A 24,156-nucleotide genomic window follows, 5' to 3' on the forward strand; every position below is an offset into this window, starting at 1 on the left:
CTGAGAGTGAGCGTGCGCGCGGGGTATCATGGTGGACAGACAGAGGACCGGCTAAGACTCAGATCCCGGAGGAGACGCGCTGTTCGCCCGATTTCCGAGGCTTCGGAGCTCAGATAATTTATTTAAAATAACCTACTTGGCTCCCGGCACACGTGTTATTTCTTTTATCGTCCCAGGTTTCTGTAAACCGACGCCCTGGAACGCCCAAAAATGCCCAATATTAAGATTTTCAGCGGTAGCTCTCACCAGGACCTGTCTCAGAAGATCGCCGACCGCCTCGGGCTGGAGCTGGGCAAGGTTGTCACGAAGAAATTTAGCAACCAGGAGACCTGGTGAGTCCGTCACGTTTTATTCTGGATCGGGAGGATTTGGAGTATTTTTTTTAATTTCCTTTATCTGGGTGTTTATTTTGGTGGGGGTACTGTACCCACATGGGCTCGTGGTGCTGAGTAACGGGTAACAACGCAGTGTTTACCGCTCCCTCGCAGGGCACCCTGGGGTTTGTAGTGCTGGTACCGGGGGGTTAATGTGGCAGGGCCGCGAGCCGCTGCGGCCGACTGAACTACATGTCCCAAGATCCTATGGGGCCTGCGGTAGAAGGCGCCTCCTGGGTAATGATGTTCTGCGCCTTATTTAAATCCCGATGTCGTTATGCCTGGACTACAAATAGTATGGCGGGGACGGCGGGTTGAGCATGTGATAAACGCAAGAACGCATGTAAAAATTTATTTGGAGGTGATGAAATCGGTGTTGTGGCGGGAGAACCTCCCCTCGATCATGTTTTAAAGCCCCCTCCCCCCTCCGTTAATACGTGGCGCGTTCACAGTAAATGCAATTTGTACTGAAAGGACACTCGAGTGCAACTTAAAAAAGATGCATTTTGGGATGCGCCGAGTGACCGACAGATAATGTTCAAGCCCCGGGTGCACGGGGGACATATCGAACAGTGTCTGCGCAGTCCGGTACGAATCAATTGCATAGCAATTATCTGGTCCCCGTGCTCACAAAAGTGCCGCAAAGGAGATGGCGTGGATAGTGCGGGCTGGACCCTCTCCCGTGATACGGAAATGAAAACGCGGGTAAATGCTTGTTCAGCTTCCCCTCCCCCCCCTCGTGTTTCTCAGACTGATGTTGCCGGTGTCCCCCGGTTCCGCTCGATCTTGAGCTTCTGCCGGAGAAGGACGCTGGTGTCGCATTAGATGAGCGGTATAGGTCAGACAGAGCGGACATCTTCAAAACGGCGATCTTCTGCTGGATCCTGCCCTCCGTGGGGCGGCTGCGGGGGTCACTGGTCAGGGACCGGGGAGCTGGGCCCCTTCTTCCCTGCAGAGCCCGATAAAAATACAAATCTGTTCCGAAAGCGCCTTTCCGAAGCCAAGGACGCCCGGCGCTGTGTAATCAAAGCGAGTATCGCAAGGTCTTCCTGTCTCTAAAACATTAGAGAGCAGATGATGTCGGGTGTTTGAGACAATTTCAGATCCTGGGTACATGACTCGGGGATGTAAGGAATTGGGTCTGTTACGGGTATATTTCAGAGAGCTGCTGCTGTTCCTGCTGTCGCTCTAACTGTGCACTAAGGTTTCAGTTTCTAGACGTGTCCCTTAGGTCAGTCATTTTCTGCATTTCACAACACCTTCCTGGTACATATCTAAAGTCTTTTTTTTTTCCTTCTTTTGTCCCATTGACCCTGGCCAGGCCAATACTGGTTCTTGCTTTGCACTAAAAAGAATGTGCCGCCGCTTTTGAGGGGATGCACGTTAGCGTTCAGGCCCAACAATTCACCAGCCGCAGTTGTGCTCAATGAGTAGGTAACGTACCAGAATTCCAAGTTGAGCCTTGGTGGAGGATATGCGAGTTAAGTTCAGGCCGCTTTGAATTAATCTGTTCTCAAATCATTTCAATGACTAAAGTGATGAAGTTTGAGTTTTAGACCACGAGAACATTGATTATAAATGAGAGGAAGCCATTTGGTCCATCGAGGCTGTTTCTTAGTAGCTAGCTGACCTTAGTGTCTCGTCCAGTTGGTTGTAGAAAATTACATTTTCTGGGCACTCAACTCAAAGTGCTCTACGGGTAATGGGGATGTCCCTCCACCACCACCACCACCGTCTCCTGGATGATGTGACGGCAGCCAGAGTGCGCCAGTACACTCTCCACACCAGCTCTCAGTGGAGAGGGGAACAGAGCAATGAAGCCAATTCATAGATGGCATTATCAGGAGGCCATGATTGGTAAAGGCCGGGGGAATCGCTTTCAACGTGACTGTGTGGCTCGTTCCGCAACGTTTTGAATAAAGAGGCGCCTCCTGTTCTCGACTTGAAATACTTCCGCTCTCGCTTGTCTTCACTCTTCGTGCTGAAGGAGAAAGACACTGACGGCCTTTCACGGGACCGTTGTACAACCGACTGCAGCAATTCAACAGCCGAGAGGCTTCGGAAAGTGTGATGAGCCTGACGGTAACTCGTTTTAAAAGAAGTTGAGTAGAGCAGAACAAGGAATAAAATAAGTATTAATTCTTGAGAACGTAAGCTGGGAAAGACAGGTTGCCTCTGTCTCGTTAGCTTCCTGATGTAATTACCGATTTACAAGGCTGGTGCTTTAATCCAAAGTGCATCCAGTTTATGCAGTTGGCTATTCCACTAGTGAATTTTTGCGTGAAGAACATTGCTCAGTGTTACAGCAGGGGTGCCTTGCCTGGGATTTGAACCTGCAACCTTCCAGTACGTGTCTGGAACCCTGATCACTGTGCCACGCTGCTGCTGCCCAGCTAATTGGCCTAAGGATCTTGTGCTGATATTCCTTGAAAGAAGGAAGTATACCTTTTGCCTGCGTGACTGGGTAGCTTATTCCAGGCCCAATGGTTCAATGATATAGGAGTGTAGCAAGATGCATCTGAGTGTTCTTAGATGTGAACCAAAGGAGCATCTGACCCTGTTTGATGGTAACTGCAGAGTGATGGTGATGCAGGTTAAGCTTGCTCCAAGTCCAGATTGGTTTGATTTTTGATAGTGGTCCTTGTTCCAGTGTCCAGGCTGCAGCATCGATATCGGTGTCTGTGTGCACGCCTCCCTCCCCCCCTCAGTGTTGAGTTCTGTCTCCCTGACAAATTCTAATCCCTGGGTAATCGTGTTACAGCTGGTAGGGTAAATGTCAGCAGGAACAGAACAGAGGCCAGTGGCTGAATGATTAGTAGCTCTGAAGCTCTATCTATGTGGTGAAATATTTCTTAATCTAACCTGATCACACATCGCTCCAAAGTTCAGTTAAAGCAGCAGCTCCAGTTGGAAACTGGCCTATCATTTTCAATTTAGGAGATATTCTCAAGCTGTGAGGCTGTGCTACCCTTATCTTGTCAGTTTTTGTGCAGCACTGTTCAATGACCTGACATCTAACAAAACCTGCAGGAAAAATAAAAGAATGCTATGCCAAAAAAAAGGTTCTGGAAGTATCGCTATCCTGCTCATCCTGGATCCCCCACCATGTTTTCTCATGTATTACAGTTTGTAAATCGAAGTGAAGAAATAGCCACATTCCAAAATAGCCAAACTAATGCACTTCTATTCCTTTTTGATGGGTATGACAGCTGATAACACAGTTCGTTTAATCCCATCGAAATAATATTCAAAAGAAATTGCTATTCTTAAATATGCGTACAGGCTACGAGAATTAATATGTAGATTTTTCATTTTTCGGTGTTATCGTTGCCATGGTTTTTCTCTTTTACAAATTTGTCTCTGATCTGGGATGGGAACCTGTTTCTATTTCTGTCCTGGTCCTGTGGACTTGAGTAGGAAAACATCTGCGTCTTGAGCTCCCTGTGCTGTTTACCTTCTGTGTCTTGACAGTGGCTGTGTTTAATCCTGGCCTTCAGACGCACGCAGATACACAACCTTCAACCCTGCGAAAGAGTGCGTGGGGGGGGGGGGGGGCAGAGCATTTATCTCTAACAAAACATTAGACCTAGTTTTGCGGTTTTCTGGAAAGTCTAGTCTGCCACTAAAGGCGTATATCTAGCAATAGATAGAATTGGGTTTGTTTTCAAATTATTTTGCTCCTCCCTTGGAGTCTTTTTTTTTTTTTTTGGGAGGGGGTGTTTAGAGTTTGCACTCTGTCACAAGATGAGAAATACTGATTTCTGTTTTGAGAATTATCATGGGGAAAGTCATGAGAAGGTCATGCACTCCTCCCCTTGGCCTTGCGTGTGCGTGTGTGCGTGCTGTTTTGCATTACCTTGGTCCTGAAAGGTCCTGTTGCTAAGCCATGTACCTTTCAGGTGTTACTCTGGCAACCCAGTGGAATATTACTGTGACCTGTAGTAACCTCTTTTATACGTTCTTCATAGTACGAAACGTACCGGATCCAGATCAGATACGAACAGATGCGTGCCTTCGTAACTTAGGAATCTTTTTTTTTTTTTTCCCCCAAGGTTATGAATTTTCATATAGCTTGGGAAAGGCTTCATTTTGTTAGGGGTTGGGAGATGAATATCCCCAGCTGCTGTTCCATTGGTACGCAGCTGTATTCAAGTTTGGCCCGGGGTAACGACCGTCCCATGTCCCGGCTGGTTGCTGGGATCCTCAGGTCTGCAGACCCTGGCTGATCTAGTGTTCTCGGTGAACTCCAGCGCTTGGAGACACTGTCCTGAAATGAAACTGATCTGTTTTAATGCATGAGCTCTAATCTTAGAGAGTGACTAGTAATCCTGATGGGCACAGCTTGTTAGCTTTTTTTTTTGTTGTTGTTGTTGTTGACAGCGTGTCTGTTAGGTCATCCCTTCGATCACTGCCTCTGCTCTCCTGTCTTTCATTGTTGTCACTCCTGCTGCCTCACTTGCCTGCGCCTACCTGGAGTGGTCGGAGGCGATGAGCGCAGTAAGTAAAAAGCTCCTGGGATAGGGGTTGCCACAGAGGCCACGGACCTGGCTCCAATAAGTACCTTTCACGTCAGAAGCCCTCCGATCAAGGGACCCAGAGCTCTCTGCGGCATGGACTAAGCTACCAGCACGCCAGGCGCAGGCGGTTAGGAGTGAACAGTGCAGATGTTCCGAGTGTGCTTTGGCAGTTTAGAGGAAAATGGGGTTTTGTTCATGAGTGAAATTCCTTGAGAAACCACTTTGGCAAATGTTAAGTCGGTGGGCAGAAGTGTAGCCTGGTGCTGCTGCCACAGCTCCTGGGCTCAGTTCTGGCCTGGGGTGGTGCCTTCTTTGTAAAGTCCATATGTTTCTGTCCCCCACCCCACCTTCCAGGGATGCATGTTTGTGAGGTTAAATCTCTAAACTGTTCCCTGCTGCAGTGAGATTGCCTCCCGTCCGTGGGGCTGTTCCACCTTGGGGTTGAGCTCTTTGCTGCTCTGACCTTTACCAGGAATAAACGCCTTTCTGGGACCAGAGGGTCTTAAAAACCCTCACCAGAGATGAGGGACGGTTTTTCTTCCTTCACGGAAGACTTCACCTTCGGCTGTTCCAAGTGCTCCACTTAGTCAGCTGCAGGCGTCCAGGCTGTGACTAGAAGCAGAAGGCCCCAGGCAATGCGTTTCGTGCAGTTTTTACTTGAACTTATAATGCCAGTGAAACGAAATATTTCTGGAGTCCCGAGGCCGTGCTGCGCGGTGTGGCAGGGGAAAGTGCACAGCAAAGTTGTCCAGCAGGAGCAGGTGTCCGTGACAGGCCGTGAAGCCGTTCTGAAGGGGCGCAGGGAGGTAGAAAGAAATTTAAAACGGGAGTACAGGCTTCCCTAACTCGGTGTTCATTCTGACTTGGAAGCGCGAACGTGCTTGTATACAAAGTAATTGCGAAGAGCCCTCTAACTTCCTTTCTCTGAAGGTTAATGGAAGTGTGAAAAGGGCAGCCCAGCCATGTTGTTGAAGCCAATACCTCTTTGAAGATGAGAGCCTTAGCTGCTAACTGTCAGCTGGCCTCTTCTGGTCTTTGACCTCTCTGTCTGGAACCCCTTGCGCCGTGTCCAGCGGTCTTTCCAGGGGTGTGTCTGGCGGTAACCGGAGTCTGCCCTGTCCTTGCCCCCTGCAGTGTGGAGATAGGGGAGAGTGTGCGCGGGGAAGACGTGTACATCGTGCAGAGTGGCTGCGGCGAGATCAACGACAACCTGATGGAGCTGCTGATCATGATCAACGCCTGCAAGATCGCCTCGGCCTCCCGCGTCACCGCCGTCATCCCCTGCTTCCCCTACGCCCGCCAGGACAAGAAGGACAAGGTGGGGGTGAGGGGCCTCACTCTCGATTCCTTCCCAGCATGGCTGCATGAGTTGAGAGCTGCGCTGATGCAGCTGGAACCAACTCTAAGTATTTCCATTTAACCTTTTTAAAAATAAAATCGAGTCCTTTGTTGAAAGGCATGCTCTTGTTGGCCGAAGCTGTGCTTTAGAGCATTTTTTTTTTGTTAAAGAACTTTACTTCTGTCAGCCATATAATTAACTACCACGAGTACAGCCTGTGATTTATAGGTCACCCTAGCACAGTTCTAAATTCCTGCCGTTCTTTAGCTTCAAATGATTGGTCACCATTCATTGCATTAGTGGAATAAGTTGGAAATCAAGTTAAAAATGGACTCTTTGCATGAAGCAGTTCTTAATTTCTTGTTTATGGCAGGCTTGCGCGCTTGTCCGACAGCCGAGTCCAGTATGCCATAGCCTTTGTTTTTATTTGCAGAGTCGCGCGCCAATCTCGGCCAAGCTGGTCGCCAACATGCTGTCTGTTTCTGGAGCAGATCACATCATCACCATGGACCTCCACGCCTCCCAGATACAGGTGAGCTGTGCAGTAAGATTTACAGCGATGACTTCTTGTGGGAACAGCACAAGTAGCCTGCTGTCATTTTGTGCTTGGGGACTCCCAAGTGGTTGAAACACTGACCCAATGTGGAGCTGAGCTTGTTTCCTGCCTTGGTCCTGCGCAGGGCTTCTTTGACATCCCGGTGGACAACCTGTACGCTGAGCCGGCCGTGCTAAAGTGGATCAAGGAGAACATCCCCGAGTGGAAGAACTGCACCATCGTGTCTCCAGACGCAGGGGGCGCCAAAAGGTTTTTCTTTCTTTTTCAGGGCCAAGGGGAAGATTTTATGTGATTCTAGTTTGCAGTAAGCCTGGTGCTGGTGATTTCCCCCACACCCCCTCCCCAGACAGGGGGAAAGATTCTACAGGCAACCCAACCATTACATTAGTTTCTAAAGAAGGGTAATTGAACTGGGGCTTCCCTGGACAGAACCTGCTGTAGATTGAGACTGTACAGAAGTGGCATGCCTTTTCCGAGTGCTGACCTCCGGTGCCCTCTCTTGGCAGAGTCACCTCCATTGCTGACCGACTGAACGTGGACTTCGCTTTGATCCACAAGGAGAGGAAGAAGGCCAACGAGGTGGACCGCATGGTTCTGGTTGGGGACGTGAAAGACCGGGTTGCCATCCTGGTTGACGACATGGCCGACACGTGTGGCACCATCTGCCATGCTGCTGACAAGTGAGCCTCGCCCTCGGTGCACTTCCATGGGTCTGCGGTGAACACTTTGCGTCTGTGCATAGGGCCCCCCCCCCCCCCCCCCTGCAGTACGGCACACCCAGTGCAGTTTTATTCAGTACTGCAATGGCTTAACGTGTTGAAGTTACTGGGTCTTCAAGAAGAAACTAGGTTGTCAAATCGTAAAGGCCGTCTCTCTATCTGGCCGTTTTCTTGGCCAAAAGGCAGCTCTGTACGCGAGTTTCCTGCCTTGTAGAGAGCTTCCCCTTGAGGTTCATTTTCAAGTGAAACCGTGCTTTCGGGTGTGTGGATTTGTCTGTGGGACTCTGGCGCGGTTCAGACCTGACTAAACGCTCCATAGCCCCAAAAGAGGTGATGCATAGGCTGTGCGAGCAAGAAGAAGCCACTAGTTTCAAAATAAGACAGGTTCCACTTTCCAGCAAATACATCTATAATGCATGAGAAACTCATGAGAAAGGGTATGATTACTCGCTTGAACTGGGTCTCCTTAGTGATTGAGCTATCAGGCGTTTGCAATGTAACGTTTTCAGGTGTGGAAATTTGCCCGTTTTCATATGACTGCCGTGTCGGCTGTGGAGTGTGAACGGGGTTCTTGACCGTAGTTTCTGCTTCCTCAGGCTCCTGTCTGCCGGGGCCACGAAGGTGTACGCCATCCTGACTCATGGCATTTTCTCCGGGCCGGCGATCTCGCGCATTAACAACGCCTGCTTCGAGGCCGTGGTGGTCACCAACACCATCCCTCAGGAGGACAAGATGAAGCACTGTCCTAAAATACAGGTCAGAGCGCTTAATGTGTGCTGGTACTGCTGTCTGTTGGAGTACAGCCAGTGGGTGCTTTTGGAAACCTCGCATGTTGTGCGAGTCTCTTTCCTTGTGCTTAAAACGGCAGTGATGCATTTCCAGCACTTGTCTTAAGAGCAACAATATGAATTTCCGAGTAGAATCCCGAGCTCAGGATCTGTCTTGATTTATCCCCACAGGTGATCGACATCTCCATGATCCTGGCAGAAGCCATCCGCCGGACACACAACGGCGAGTCCGTCTCCTATCTCTTCAGTCATGTTCCTTTGTAACGCTCAACTCCCACACACACACACACACACACACACACACACACACACACACACACACACACACACACACACACACACACCTCTGCCACCACCCTTTAGCCCTCTGGTGCTTTGATGCATTGGCTTTTACCAAAAGAAAACGGCGTGGAACACTGGGGGAAGCATTGCCATCTCCTTGGCTTCGGTGCTCCTCCTAGGTGCCGACTAGCTGAACCTTCAACCTTTAATCCCCCCCCCCCTCCCCCCAACTCACACCCGCACACACACACCTCCCCCAAACTCAAAGTCAAGCAGTGGTGACGCAAGGCCAGTCCCTTCACCGAGATGGTTTAGTAGGGCTGGTGGTAAAATGGTGCCCTCCCAGGCCATCCACAGTTCTGTGCAAAATCCAGCCTGGAGAATCTCGCTCTCCGGTGTCGCGCATCTCAAGCCCCTCCGTTTTCCTGACCCGCCCGCGGGCGGCGTTCTCGACCGCTGAAAGCGTTGAAAACGTGACCCGCATTGCTCGGCTCTCAGTCGTGTAGATGAGCAGTGTTTGGCAGCGCGCGGTGAATAAGAGGAAGCTCTCGTCCTCGTTGCTGCTGGGGAAACCCCTCCCGAGTGAAGTCGGAGGCACGGGCGTTGAGGTTGCAGTGGAGAGGGGGTTTCATGTTGGGCTTCCAGCAGGGGACTGGACCTTCCTCGGTGAATGGCTCACTTATCTGCCGTTTTATTCTTTTAAGTTTGAAAGAAAATGGGACTTCTAGAAGAATATTTTATTACTTTTTTAAAAAAAATAAACCTGGTGTACATGCTTACATTCCTGCTTCAGATAATACTCGTGTGTTTGTACAGGTTTCTGCCCTGCCTGTCCCATGGTCCTTGCCTCTGGGTATGGAACTGATGGGCAGTGGAAGGTACAGGTTGGCAGCACCCTTTTGTAGCACTAATGTCCTGTCGCTGCGACATCGAAGACATATTTGTCTGGGTCTTCAGGGAGTTTAAACCCCTTTTTGGAAGATTTAATAACCTCTCAAGCAATTTAAAGAAATCAGAACAAAGGTTTCAGTTTTTTTTTTACTACACTAATATTTTCAAGCCATGGGATGACGGCGATATGAAAAGCAGCGTTTTGTCGGGGCCCAGGAGATCCCCTGTATCTCTGAGTCGCCCCAAATCACAAATCTATTCCTAAAGACTGACTTATTGTGAGGTATTGCTCAATTAAGCACATGATTTTAGGGGAACTAGCCCATGGTGGACTTGAAGGGTTTTCAGCTTTTCATCTTAATCTGTTCAACCTGGAGCGATTGAACTGTGATCCTTTATAGGTCTTAACTTTCTTTTTAAAGATTTTGATTTAAAACAAATCTTGGGTCCTGTTAACCCACAAGAACCAGCGTTCCTTAAATGGCCAGTTAATTACTTGCTTGATTGCTCGGTAAATTTACAAGTGTTCCTACTCTTTAGCCAGGTTGATGTAGTGTGGCCTCAAAGACTAAATGAGTTTTCCAGGCCCTGCGATGGACACTGCTGCTTTAGAAGTTGCTTTCATGGCAACCTGTATAAATGGTTCAACTGGGGCTCTCCAGGAAAATTGGGAGATCCCTTCTTCCCCATTCAACAATAATTGACCCAAACATTTCTTCTGCAGTACGTAGTTTTCTCTGCTTAGCAAACCCCATGGCTGTATTGATGATTTAAAAAAAAATTCCCTCACCGTCAAACATGCTACAAAGGAGCCTGGCACTCAGATGGTGTGAAACCTGGGCTGATGGCAGCCGCAGGGTGGGAGACCTGTTCGTGTGCTATTTGCTCTGCTGTTCTTATGGACTTACTGCTGTTACACTGTGTTTTTTTTGTGTGCAACTATTTGTCAAGACCGCAATCGGAGTCTCCTTCTCGCATGGACAGTGCTCTGGAGAGGCATGTTGCAGAATCGTTTGCCTGCCTGGTGCCTTAAAGTGCAAGATGAATGAAGGACTGAAGCCCCCTTCTCTCCTATACCCCCCCCCCCCAGCCATCTCGCCATCTCCTGTCCGCTTAACTCGGCCCCTTTCTCTTGTGGGGCAGGCCTCCTGTCTGTCGGCCTGCCTCTTGTGTGCCCGAGGCCTCTCGGAATGTACTGCATCTGTTCAATGGAATAATAAAGTCTTCTCTGGTTGCAAGTTGGTGGTGTTTTAATGAAGGGGTCCTTTGGCTTGGTCAGGGCAAGTATTTTGGGTGGGTTCCTGGTGCAAGGGGGGGTAGGACTATTGATACAGGGTGTTGACTCTGTCCAGCTAGCTCTAAACTTAGGCGGGGGGGAGATAGGAGTTAGGGTACAGGTATCAACATATACATTTATTCTTTCTTAAGTAAGAGTGGTGTTTGTAGTGACCCTTACAGAATAAAGTGTTAAAATTCTCCCATTGCTAAACCGGTAAGCAGATTCGAGTGGGGTTTTAATATTGCATCTTTTGCAATACTTGTAACTTAAATCTTATGGTTTCACTTGGGTAGGCCTTGTGACAGAAGGCCCACTTTTTCCTGTCAATTCTGTAGAAATTGTGTGGTTTCTCTGAGGAAAATTGCATGATTTTAAGTTCCCTACAGTTTTTTTTTTTGTTTTATTTAAAAAAAAAAATCCCCAGCCTGATTTCCCAATGGACGCCTGCTTTCTCGGAGTGGTTGCATCCCCTTGAACAAGTAGGCTTACCATCGCCAGAGCAAGAACTGCACATCCGTGCGCCTGCACAGAGCTAATTTGTCCACCGCTACCACCAGGGGCGCGTGCAGTACGCCTCCATACCGTGCTGCCGATTGGGTGAGGAGGAGCGGAACTGCGTCATCCAATTAGGAGCGGGTCCGGTGCAGGTAGCGGTTCAGAGAATCCTATTATAGACCCGTGTCTTGACGCTTCTTTCTTTTGTTACGCTGCGGTGGAGGGTTTGACGGATGTTTGAGCAGGTTGTGACATCCTCTTTATAATTCAGCACCGCCTTCTTAACGCGTTGTTACAAATTGAATTGCATGTAGCTATAAGGTGCGAAGCTAAATTTTGGGGAAAAAATCGCTCTTTATATACACATTTTAATCTACAAGGCACAGCGGAACGCCCTATGTCGGAACTCATTGACATTCTTACGGAGGTATAGTAGCTATAATTAATCACCCAGGGACGGAACAGCGAATGGCAAAAAATAGTATTTTAGACGCATTGTGTGTTTTCGGAAATCTTAAATTCGAAGGAGAATATCTTGAATTAATTTCTACATGTCAGTATAGGGTCCGTTCCGAGTTAGATGCAGAATTCGTTTCGTATCTCAATGCTGATAGTGTTCCGTGCGTCAGAGCTGGGACTTTCTGTGCTTTGTACGGTAGCTGAATCGGTCGCCATCCGATAACGCTGAAATGCGAAGTTTGGCGTCGTGATTTTAATTAGCCCACATGCAAAGATTTTTTTTTTGTTTGTTTGAAGTTGCCTTTGCAGTCAGAGTGAACGCGCTGTAATGTCTAGATTTAAATAAAGGGGGCTGAACAGATGCCGGGACAGCCGGGACCGCAGAACAAGGAGCTGCGGACCAGATGCGGAGAAATCTTATTGTTTCGTGCTGGGAGTGGTTTGTAGCAGTAACGCGTTGATACGACACTTTTTGAAAAGGAAAAACAAGGAAAAACGGTCTGTTGCAAGTTTTACTTAAGTAGCTTTTTTATTTTTGCAGTTTTATATTTTTATAGGCTTCTCCGGAACTGAAACTGTGGTCTGAAACTGGAGCCGGACGTGTTAATATTATAAGCATTACAATATAATATAACAAGGACCACAGCGCTCTGTCTCGAAAGCTCTAAAAACGAGCATTTTCTGTGAATAATAGCAGAATTCAGGGCTGCACCCCTCCAGTTCCAGAGAGCCAGAAGCCTTCCGCATTTCCTTCCCCCTGAGCCCTTAATTATTTAATTGCCCTGAGTCCATTAATTGCACAAGCCTTAGGCCTTCTTTGCGCTGAAGAGGCAGGTTTCCGCCAGAGCCCTGCAAACTGTGCTGGCCCAGAGGGGAGCCCCCCGGCTGTGAGTGTCTGTGTCCCCCGTCCTCACGCAGTGAGAGCTGGGGGACCCGCGCGGGATGGGTGAGGAGGGCTTGGTTCCGGTCCCAGCGGGCGGGAAGGAGGCGGTGCCCGGGTCCGTCCCGCAGGGGGCGCGGCCGAGCGGCGCCGGCATGGCGGGGGACCCCGGGGAGCGCGGGCCGGAGCCGCCCTGGGTGAGCAGCTACGCGCGCGGCGCCGCCTCCAGCGCCCTGGCCACGCTGGCCACCTTCCCGCTCTACAAGACCGTGTTCCGGCAGCAGCTGCACGGCGCGGCGGTGCGGGACGCGGCGGCCCAGCTGCTCCGCGAGGGGCCGCGGAAGTTCTACCGCGGAGTGGCGCCCCCCCTGCTGGCGAAGGCGGTGCAGGGCACGCTCCTCTTCGGCTCCCACGACACGTTCCTGCGCCTGCTGCCCCCCCCCGGCGAGGGGGGCCCCCACCCCCAGCTCCTCCGAAGTGCCCTGGCCGGCCTGGGCTCGGGCCTCCTGGAGGCGCTGGTGCTCACGCCCCTGGAGAGGGTGCAGAACGTGCTGCAGGACGGGCGCAAGCACCGCGCCCTGCCCACGCTGCGGAGCGTCCTGCGCCGGCTGGCCGCGGACGGTGCGGCCCGCGGGCTCTACCGGGGCCTGCTGCCCATCGGGGCGCGCAACGGGCTGGGCAGCGCCCTGTACTTCGCCTTCAAGGACCCCCTCCGGGACGGGCTCGGGGAGAGGGGGGTGCCCGCGGGCGTGGCCTCCTTCGTCTCGGGGGGGGCGAACGGCCTGGCGGTCAGCCTGCTGCTGTACCCCCTCACCGTGCTGATCGCCAACATGCAGGCCCAGGTGGGGGCGGAGGTGACCCCCGCCCGCCGCTGCCTGGCCGCGCTGTGGGAGGCGCGGCGGCGCCGGCTCGCCCTGCTGTACCGCGGCGGCTCGCTGGTCGTCCTGCGCTCCTGCCTCACCTGGGGTCTCACCAGCGCCGTCTTCGACCAGCTCGCCAAGCACGGGCACCGCCCCCCGCGCCCGGACTGAGGGGGGACGCCGGCGGGGCCGGACGGGCCACCGGGACAGGCAGGGCGCCGGATCGGGACGTGGACAGTTCTGTTACCCTCTCTATATTCATCCATCAGCAGGAGGCTGCTTATCCCCTGTAAGACATGCAGACACCAGGAGCCTGCCCCAGAAGAACAGGGCACGAGGTGGCACTGCGCCCGAGACAAGCCCATCAGCCCGTCACAGACCTCTTTGATCTCAAGTGCAGGGTGCTTCATGGCCTGAACTCAGCGCTGTTGGTGGCCTTGTGTGTTGCATGTTTCCTCTTGAGAGAGGACCTAAGAAGGCCGAGCCGTAAACATGTTTGGACGCCTTCTTGTGTCTCAGTACTGAACAACAAAGGCGGAAAAGTGTCTTCTTTTTGTAGTTACTGTAATGTAGGGAGAGGTGATTGCTTTGATGGTGCAAAGCCACCATCTTGGCACTGAATTATGCGGTTTATTCCTCCCGGGGATGTTATAGGGTAGTAGCCTCCGTGCCCAACAGCGGATAAATGGTCATTTCCGGTTTCTCTTCACTGCACTGAAGGTGCTTTAGGAAGAGGGATTTCTAAGGGATCCTCTGCTCCTGCCAGCTCTTGTCCAGGACAATGATTCTGTGCTCGAGCTGCAGGTAGCTGCCACTCCTGCCTTCTTTACATATTGAACTATTTGTGGTGGTTTTAAATCTGGTCAGTTTTCCAGCAGAGATTCATAAAGTCAGTATTTCATGCATCCTGGGAAGCACTAGGTCCTCGACATAATAGTATTTCAGGTGAGCGCTTTGAGTTTGTAATATTTCATAATAAAAATGTTTGGTCTCCTGTTAAGTCAAAACCTGATGACTTAACATGAGCGCTCGTTAATGTTGATTGAGCAGGTGTGGTGTCGGCCTCTACTGTTTTATACCTTTTTTAAAAACTTTTTTTTATGAACGATGATTTTCAAAATAATCACTGACCTGTGGGAGGCAGGGTTTGGTTTCTAATTGCTGCATTGACCACCACGTCCGTTATATTTCTCTCTGTGCTGTACAGTCAGTGGGCTGTACTCTTCCATTCAAACAGCAGGTGGCGGTGTCTGAAAGTGTTGAAAGGTTTTAATGAAGTTCGGGGGGGTTCTGCGGTAGACCAAGTTTCGCACAAAACTATCCCGTTCTGGCATCTCAGGTTTTATATTGATTTATTTACTGTTTTAGTCCATAGTTCGTTTTCTAATTTATTGATGCACTTTTTAAAGTTTTTTTTCTTTTCGTGGATGATTGGAAATATCCAATCTCAGATTCAGAGCTCAGATATGTGAACGTCTGTAAATGTATTACAGTCCTGAATTCAAGACAAAACCTCATCACGGTGCGTTGAGTGCTCCAGTTAAATCCGCACTATGGTTGTTGTTTTTAATAAGATTTCAAAGGGAATAAAATAGCCATTAAATTTTTTTTGAAAGATTATGTCTGTGTGAATCTTTGTATTTCTGTATCTTAACAACGATGGATGATGATTTCAGATGATACCCGCATCGCCGTTCCGTGCTTCACAAACCGAGAATCCTGACGCCAAGGGCACTATTCCACTCGATATGACCTTTGCTTACTGCCCTGTCTTTCTCACGCCTGAAGAAGGCTCCACGGCCGAAACGTTGTGTTATCTTCTCTTTTCGGCAAGGAATGAACCTATTACTTGTTCCTTTGCAGCCTACGCATGCTGACGCAGCTGCCCGCCTGAACTACGTATTCCGCTGGGTCGAGATACCCCGCCGTGGCCGAAAAACTGAAAACTCGCACAGTCCTAGGAGTCCTGTGATCCAGTCGCGTCATGAATTCGATCAGTTTTTTTTTGTCTCTCTCTTTGTGTGCGTGTTCAAGGCAGCATGCAGTATACGTGCTCAATTTCGTTTTAGCTTCTGACTGAGAAACAGGAATACACATCTCCATCATCGGGTATGAACCACAGTGAAATAGCCCAGCCGAATTATTATAGCCTGTAATAGGTTTGCATGGAAGACAGAGGACAGAGGAAGGCGATGCGTGTATCCCGATAGAACTTTTCACAACTGCGGCTCCGGCTCCCGGTGTCTGCACGACTCCGTTAACGGTCACCAGAGGTCGCTGTTGTCGCATTTTTAATCTCCTGTCTCCTCGTATGTACAGTAAGCCAACTCGACGCGGAACAGCACAGACCACGCCAAAGTGAACTTGCGTAGCTTAAATGAATCGTGCCCCCTCAACGGGAAAGCACCATTTTGTTTAGTTTGTTAAAAGAGAGAACTGTTTTAGCCGAAGCAAAAGCTGTTTTTTTTTATTACATGAAAACCCTACGCCTTATGAAATGTTTTGACTTTTGAAGGACCGCGTAAGAAGCCAATCGTATGCAAGGACGGGGCTCCTCTTGGCCAATAGGCGAGGAGGGGAGGGGCCTGTGTTAAGGTGGTGTGGGGTGTGCTGTCCTATTTAAAGCTTCTGCTTCTCTCCAGCCAGCAGAGAAACACCTTTCAAGAAGGAATCAGTTGGTCCTTGTGGTCTCAGGTAGGTCTTACATTTTGCTAAAAACCGGAAAAAGTCAGTAAAACAGTCATTTAACCTAGGCGATTCTATGTGGTTGTTTCTGCCTGGTGTTCTGTCAGATTCAAGGGTTTGATGTCATGCTCCGGGTAACGTTTATTTAAGCAATTTATGGTTTTTATTTTGCACTGCAAGCTGTGCTTCATCGTTGTTTGTTTTACATTTTCAGTATTAAAATTAATCGAGGTGGGACGGTGCCTTTCCGGGGGGGGAGAGGCATCTGAACTGTATTGGGTTTATTTTTATTTTTTTTTCTTGAATGCAAGGAAAGTCGAGGCTATCTTCTCTCCGGCAGCTGTGACGTCCCCCAGCGCGGCGCAGGAGCCGCAGTGTGCGGAGTGTTTCAAACTCTCCCACTCGTGTTCGCGCACGCAGGGGTCTGGCGTGATCGGCTGCAAAGACTTCGTGCCTAGATCACAAGTTGCGGCTCCCGCCTTTTTTTCCCCACCCTTATCTGACGCAGTGCAACAATGTTCAATTTCAAAGATCCCCCCCCCCCCAAAAAAAATAAAAAATTCTCCCTTTCCTTCTGCAAACCAACCCACGCGCGCGTCGCCATCTGTTTTAAAACCGCGCGGTGCGCCGATGTGTCCCCAACACCTGCCACCGCAGTTCTTGGGGTGCAGTCTGTGCTTCCGTGTCGGGGAGGAATTTGGGAAGGGCTGGAGGGGGGGGTGTCGGACTCGGAGTTAACCTCGACCAAGCCCAGTTGCGCCCAACCCGAATCCTCCGAGCGCCAGTCCTTCTGGTGCGCATATTCCTGTCTTTCTTGGAACGCGTCCCACTGGTTGTGTAAGGATTTCGTGAAGCAACGCCGAGATTGCATGATGAAAACCGTTTTTTCTTTTCAAGGAACAATAAGATTGTGCTATTTCCTTTTGGCCACCCCCGGTAGGAAGGGAGGCGCAGCAGTTAATAATGAGGGATTGATATTCATCTTGTCGGTGCACGTGTGCAGACGTTAAAAAAAAATAACCGTCTAGCAATCAAATGACACCCTTTCTGCGTTTCTGGTACCTCTTAACCTCAGACAGAAACGCCTCCTCCTAATCTGAGAGAGCTGTAGGTGAAGGCAAAGCCTTTATCTGTATTTAAAGTTTCCAGAAGGTCAAATCGTATTTAAATTATACACTTGAGACGACGTCTGGCCAGGCGGTGAAGCTACTTGTAACTAGAGTTGTCTGGCACAGCTCCCTGCTCTTACACCACCTGTAGTGGTTAAGGAGCTGCGCCTGTGACTGGAAGGTTGCTGGTTCAAATCCCACAGCTGGCAGAGGAATCCTACTCTGTTGGGCCCCTGAGCGAGGCCCTTAACCCTAACTGCTCCAGGGGTGCTGTACAATGGCAGACCCTGCGCTCTGACCCTGAGCTCCTTTCCCTGTCTGTGTGTCTGTCTCTCCATGCAGAAAAGCTGGGGTATGTGAAAAGACGAATTCCTAATGCAAGAAATTGTATAGGGCTAATAAAGAAATATTATTATTATTATTATTATTAGTCCAGGTACCTGCTGCGTCATAGACTGGTGAGTGATGTGAGCTCGGTCTGGCTGGCTTGCTCAGGGCAGAGAGAGAGAGAGAGAGATCTCCCTGATCGCTGTCGGTCACTGGCCCTGCCCCCCAGAGAGAGTTGTGGGGCAGATCGCGTGTTCCCTGTGGGGTTCTTGGCGTGGGCGTGGGCCTGCTGTAGTCAGTGTTCCAACCGCGGCAGGGCGACTCCGAAGCTTGGAAGAGTTTTCACGCCCAACAAACCCGCCTTTTTTCTGCACTGGTCAGCTGCGGTCACGAATGACCCACTGAGCAAACGGGGAAGATGAGCCCTATGCGGTACCTTCGGAGGGCTAGGCGAGAGGCGAGGTCCGAGGTTAGTGACAAAAGGCAGGCGAGTGGGTTTCCAATCCAGAACAGGAGGCAGTTCCGTGATCCAAAAGGTGAAGGTCAACAAGAAGGCTTCCAATCCGAAGGGGCAAGACAGTAGACGTGGTCACAGGAAAGATCAGAGGTTCATAACGAAGAGCGAGTAGGATACAGAGACAAAGGCGATGTAGGAGCTCCGAAGAATGACCAATACCAATACCAACGACCAATACCAGGCGAAGAACAGAGGGTTCTGAAGGGTTTAAGTATTGTGCGAGGAAGAGGGTGCGTTGATTGATGGGGTGTCATGTTGTTTGGCAGAAGCAATCAGGGCTGGGGAGTAATTAGCGCGGGCGTGTTTCCGTGTAGGGATGTGGTAGGCAGAGGGCGTGACAGCTGCCGATCGGCGTTCTCCCGAAAGGGACAGGGATCGGGGGGTCGGCGCTGTGGCTTGAGCGAGCTTTCGAGCGCGAGGGGGTGTCCGGGCTGCGGTGCCGTGGCCCGCTCTCCCCTCAATCCAACGAACCCGCGGCGCCCCGCAGGAGCCTGGAGCTCAGTTTGAAGCGCCGGTGGGGGAGGTGGGGCGCATCTGCCCGGACCGCAGAGGCCTGCGGAGTTCCTCGGGCTGGCAGAGAGCGCCTCAGGAGACGCAAGTCCGAGCTGCGGGCGGACATTTCTAAATGTCCATATTTGCGTCGTATGGAATTCCGCTCACTTGCACCAGACTGTAACACTCGTATTGTGGAGATGAGACCTGCAAAGTGGGAGAAAACGGGCCGTTCCATTGCTGCTGTTCAATTCTTCCTCGTTGTGTAACAGCTGTCTGCATTTCGCGGTCATGAATCGTTCTCTTCACACCTGAACTTCGCACATTCTGAATTTCAGCGGCAGGTTTTTTGACGGCTTTGTTCCCCTCTCTCTCTCTCTCTCTCTCTCTCTCTCTCTCTCTCTCTCTCTTGCGCGCTCTCTCTCTCCCGGTGACAAGCAGAAAACCCCGCTAAGATGAGTGACAAGAACCCCGTGAAAGAGGAAGTGAAGACCTTCGACAAGAAGTGTCTGAAGAAGACCAACACCGCGGAGAAGAACACATTGCCCACCAAGGAAGGTGAGACCCCCGAGAGGCCAGTCACAACGGGCCCCGGGCCCTGATGCCCCTCACACGCCCGGGCGGCCCCTGACAAGCTCGGTCTTAAAACAAAAACAGCTGAAAGGTGCAATTAGGCATGTTGAGCAACACCTGGCACCAGGCAGGCCCTCTGAGGGGTGTCTCTGCGTGTGTGGAATTGTTGAAGGGAGAAAGAAAATTAGCCTAGGGAACTTTGCAGACTTTGCACTTACAGGGAAACCGAGGAGCAGACCGACTTCCTGAATCCTGGGAGTTGCAGATTCGCCCCTGTGTTCCCACAGGACGAGACAGCCCACACACACACCCCCCCCAGCCCCCTGCTGCAGCACCGGAGTGTAACCAGCTCCTGACCTGCAGCCCTGATGCGACTGATAGTGAGTCGAGTCGTTAGGGAGCTGGTTGCAGTGACAGGCTGCAGCTGAGTCGCAGCTGTGTCTGATGGCGCAATACTGAAGCGTTACATTAATCGTTCTTTTTTTACGCACGTGGCTGTAGAAGCTTGGGCAACTCTCAGTTCGTGCTCGGCAGGGCAGAAATGCAGTGCAGTGCAATCCGTTCTTGCAGGAGGCTTACACAGGCTCAGGTGGGCTTGGGAGCCTTTCCCTGCCCCTCCTGAAGGCGCGAGGAGGACTTTCCCCAGGACTGAGACGATAGGGGACCCCCAGATGGAGACTACTGGACAGCCAGAAGTGATCTCTCATGCATGTGTTATATGTTCTACATTCAGACATGCCAGAGATTCCAGAGAGCACAGAGAATGGCAATTATTTTGTATAAAAAGCAGTCAGACAGAGAAGGGGGGTCATGCCCTCTGGTGTTTGCATTTTTGCTTTGATGTTAACCAGGCTTGAGCTCAGACTCCAGGAATTTGGCAGAACAGCTTTGCCCTCCTTCACCCAGCCTCTGCCAGGGCAGGGCAGCCTTACTGACAGCCGGGCACACAGACCTGGTTCTTTATTCCCTGCTCCGAAGAGCGTGGAAGCCTGTGGTGTCCGAGTCCTGGGTTACTGTCTCTGGTCCCTCCACATCCTGTTGCATTCCAGAGCCGGATGATCTTTGATCACCTGCAAAACGAATCGCTGAGTACTTAACACCAGCAGCCTGATCGGTCCCCGTGTAAAGACGCTGTAACGCTGTGGTAGCTGCAAATGGCACCTTGCAGCCAGCAAGCCCACTTCCTCAGTCAGCTGAGTTGCTGTCCATTTCCAGTTGGCGTCTCAGTGGTATGGTGAGGTGCCCAGGCACACAGGCGGGCAGTCAGGTCTGAAATGGCACCTAGCCTGACAACCCCCTGTCAACCCAGCTGTCTGCCCTGCACCCCCTCTGTGAAAAAAGGGGAAAAGGTTAAGCCAGCTCGAATAGTGTAGCTACCCGTGCAAGAGCTCTGAGTGGTCAGCGGCCTCTCGCAGCTGTGCAGACCACCTCTGGAGCAGAACACTGACAGCACTGGCACAGGTGCAGAGCCCAGCCCCCAACCCCCCACGCTGCAGCTGGGGCAGGGGTCCACCAACGTGCACAGGAGTGCGCTGGCGCCGGGCACACACAAGGCACATGCAGGGTGGACAGGAGAGCACTCACGCTGGACAGACACAGGGAACACGCAGGGTGGACAGGAGAGCACTCACGCTGGACAGACACAGGGAACACGCAGGGGGGACAGGAGAGCACTCACGCTGGACAGACACAGGGAACACGCAGGGTGGACAGGAGAGCACTCACGCTGGACAGACACAGGGAACACGCAGGGGGGACAGGAGAGCACTCACGCTGGACAAGACACAGGGAACACGCAGGGGGGACAGGAGAGCACTCACGCTGGACCGACACAGGGAACACGCAGGGGGGACAGGAGAGCACTCACGCTGGACAGACACAGGGAACACGCACGGGGGACAGGAGAGCACTCACGCTGGACCGACACAGGGAACACGCAGGGTGGACAGGAGAGCACTCACGCTGGACAGACACAGGGAACACGCAGGGGGGACAGGAGAGCACTCACGCTGGACAGACACAGGGAACACGCAGGGGGGACAGGAGAGCACTCACGCTGGACAGACACAGGGAACACGCAGGGTGGACAGGAGAGCACTCACGCTGGACAGACACAGGGAACACGCAGGGGGGACAGGAGAGCACTCACGCTGGACAGACACAGGGAACACGCAGGGGGGACAGGAGAGCACTCACGCTGGACAGACACAGGGAACACGCAGGGGGGACAGGAGAGCACTCACGCTGGACAGACACAGGGAACACGCAGGGTGGACAGGAGAGCACTCACGCTGGACAGACACAGGGAACATGCAGGGTGGACAGGAGAGCTGCATGCAGCTCATTGTGGCACGCTCAAAGTCGATGAGGGGTGCCCCAGCTTTCCTTACCCACAAAGAGGGCAGCGCCCTGAACCCTTCGGTGTCTGTCAACTTCGTCAAGCGCCCACATCTCTGCTGCACGCCGTGACCACCAGGGCAATCGCTCCCACCCGCGTCCTCCGGGGCGGGGGTGAGGGGCACACCGCGCGGCCTGCTGTCCGGGGACCGCGTTACTGACGCCGCGCGTCTGCCTGTTCTCGTCCGCAGACATCGAGCAGGAGAAGAAACAGTGCTGTGCGGAGGGCTCCAAGTGAGACGTCTCTCTGCTCCAGTCGCTAGAGGCCTGCCTGTCGCCTTGCTTCTCCATTCCATCAGAACAAGATCACCTTCATGGCACTCGGAGACTGGGGATAGTTTGACTGGGCCTGGGGGGGGGGGCGATTATCCAGGGAGGGGGAGGGTTTTTTTAAGGGAAGGCAGGAGAGTCAGTTCAAAGCCATGCAGGATTGCAGCTGTGTAAACTATTGCTTTGTGATGCACTCGGGGGGGGGAACCAGGGGAGTGGGGGCGCAGAGGAGAGAGAGAGAGAGGGGGGTGCACAAGGAGAGCTGGGTGCCATGGCAACGGCGCGGAGGAGGGGGCACTTGCGCTACAGGAGGGCATCCAGGTGGCGTCGCCAGCTAACCCATGAACTTCACCGATTAATGTTTTCTGTGTCTGGTGCCATTTTTTTTGTTACACTTTAATAAAAAAAAACTGTTTAAAAACTTTTTGATTTTAAATAAAAAAGACTGAGATGTTTGAAAAGGGGAACGGCCTGCGCTTGGTGTTTCTGTGTGTGGTGTGTGTGGTGGAAGTCGGGAGATCATGCTGAGAGCAACAGTGCAGTTTGCTCATCGTGGTCAGTGACGCCTGCCATCTCTCGTTCTGAACATCCGGGCTGTGAAACGAGCAGAAAGCCGCTTTGAGGAAGAAGCTGTCCACGTTTTTATCCGATAAGAGACGTCTCCAGCGGCCCTGCAGCTCGGGGAGGGCGACTGTTGGAATTCGGACCACTGTCTTTCCCAGACACGGCAACAGAAACCTCAGTTTTCTAAAGCTCATCCTGGCTGGAAAGGGAAGGTGCAGGTGTGCATCCCCAGCCACTCCCACACGGCACAGGAACGTTCAACAGGAGCCAGGCTTGCAAAGTAAAAAGAGGAAAAGTACAATATCACCTTCGCGCAATCCCATGATTCCTCTGGATCTGAATCTTAAGTGGTCTTCTCCTATGGTTATGGAATATGCAAACAGATTCATTATTAATAATATCATTGTAATTGATAATTACCAATACAAACTCTGGTACTGCTGTACAGCTCATTAGATTTCAAGTTCAGTAATTATCACATTGTTATTTAAGTTTCATCTTCCATTTAATCTCCTGGCTTTTATCACTAATGATGAATGTTCTTGCAGAAGGTACAGGATTGCAATCAATTTATATAACTGCTGTCTGCTTCCATTTGCAGACAGATGGTTTGATTTGTGTGACTGTTTTCTGCTCTCTGTTAACTTAGACTCCCTGTGACTTTACAGTTAATCTCTTCTGGCAGTGTGAAGGTACAAGGTGAGGCAGAGCACTGTAACTTGACACCTGAACAAACACCTTGCTGAAATATAAGCCAGGCCTGACCGTCAAAGGAATGTATATACAATACTGCATGCCTGGTGAGCCCTGGTTAACAGCCTATGACTATTGTACTTTTCAAAGTGTTCATTCACTCTTCGAAACTAAACCAGAGCGTATTTAACATCAAAACATTGTCCAGCAAGTAGAAGATTTATCTGCACTTGGAGCACTGACTCTTGGCAAAGTCTACACTTTAAAGTACAGCCGCACCTTAACTGCTCCCTCATGGGCTGGTGTTGTTGAAAGCTGTTTGCACAGACACACACATACTCTGGTATGTACAGGGTCGAATACACACAGACCTGAACGCACACAGCAGTATGCACAAACATGCATATACAGTACACTGGTGTGTACAGGCATGAATATACACGGAGGGGTGTGCACAGACACGAACATACACGTAGGGGTGTGAACAGACATGAATATACACATAGGGGTGTGAACAGACATGAATATACACATAGGGGTGTGCACAGCCACTCATCCACACACACCCCAGAGAACTGGGTTCGAAAGGCTTGGCCTAAGCCCACCGCCTTGTCCTGCGTCAGAAGCCCCCTCAGGACAAGAATGCTGTGGGGCACGACAGCTTCTAGCCAGCTCTTGGCCCACACTGTGGTCAACCCAGTCTAAATGTCAGGGAGCGACAGTCTGTGTTGCAGACTCCGCTTCCAGATTCCTGGCTGAACGCCGTCTATTCTCTTTTGTCTGCGCCGCGTCCCCTCCGGTGTCAGTGCAATTCATCAGAGGAACCGGCCCAGCCTGCCTTGGACAGCGCTGCTCCGTTTCTGCTTTTAGCGATTTCTCAGGGCACGGCTAGGAGCTTCCAGTCACAGGTGAGTGACCGCCGCTGCCGTCAGACTTGTGTTCAAGCGTTCTGTGGATCTGCTGGCCCCCAGAAAATCATCTTCCATTGAAGTGCCTGGCTTTTATCAGCCTTCCCTTTCCAGCAGCTATAAAAGGTGTTACTGTTCCTTGAACAGTTTACAAAAAAAAAACAGCTCACTTGTGTCGTTAA

General features: G+C 51.2%; 3 protein-coding genes across 4 annotated transcripts; all 3 read left to right on the forward strand.

Moving 5' to 3' along the window:
- Positions 1-13: 13 nt before the first annotated feature.
- prps1b (phosphoribosyl pyrophosphate synthetase 1B) lies at positions 14-10,704 on the forward strand. Of its 2 annotated transcripts, none has more exons than XM_088597001.1 (7): positions 14-332; positions 6,026-6,215; positions 6,664-6,762; positions 6,911-7,035; positions 7,293-7,466; positions 8,102-8,261; positions 8,465-10,704. In XM_088597001.1, the coding sequence occupies exons 1-7, from the start codon at positions 211-213 to the stop codon at positions 8,555-8,557; spliced, it is 963 nt and encodes a 320-aa protein (XP_088453127.1). In that variant the 5' UTR covers positions 14-210; the 3' UTR covers positions 8,558-10,704. The 2 variants fall into 2 exon arrangements, with proteins under 2 accessions (XP_088453127.1, XP_088453128.1); XM_088597002.1 differs by having other exon boundaries at positions 15-332; positions 6,026-6,209.
- A 113-nt stretch (positions 10,705-10,817) lies between these two features.
- Positions 10,818-15,059, forward strand: LOC148653915 (solute carrier family 25 member 53-like). Its single transcript, XM_088597000.1, has one exon. The coding sequence runs from the start codon at positions 12,642-12,644 to the stop codon at positions 13,608-13,610; it is 969 nt and encodes a 322-aa protein (XP_088453126.1). The 5' UTR covers positions 10,818-12,641; the 3' UTR covers positions 13,611-15,059.
- Positions 15,060-15,973: 914 nt separating this feature from the next.
- On the forward strand, positions 15,974-22,276 carry tmsb1 (thymosin beta 1). Its single transcript, XM_088597003.1, has 3 exons — positions 15,974-16,133; positions 19,011-19,127; positions 21,731-22,276. The coding sequence occupies exons 2-3, from the start codon at positions 19,025-19,027 to the stop codon at positions 21,775-21,777; spliced, it is 150 nt and encodes a 49-aa protein (XP_088453129.1). The 5' UTR covers positions 15,974-16,133; positions 19,011-19,024; the 3' UTR covers positions 21,778-22,276.
- The last annotated feature ends 1,880 nt before the right edge of the window (positions 22,277-24,156 follow it).

Source organism: Lepisosteus platostomus, chromosome 10 (assembly GCF_059453375.1).
Source record: "Lepisosteus platostomus isolate fLepPlt1 chromosome 10, fLepPlt1.hap1, whole genome shotgun sequence".
Lineage (NCBI taxonomy): Eukaryota > Metazoa > Chordata > Actinopteri > Semionotiformes > Lepisosteidae > Lepisosteus > Lepisosteus platostomus.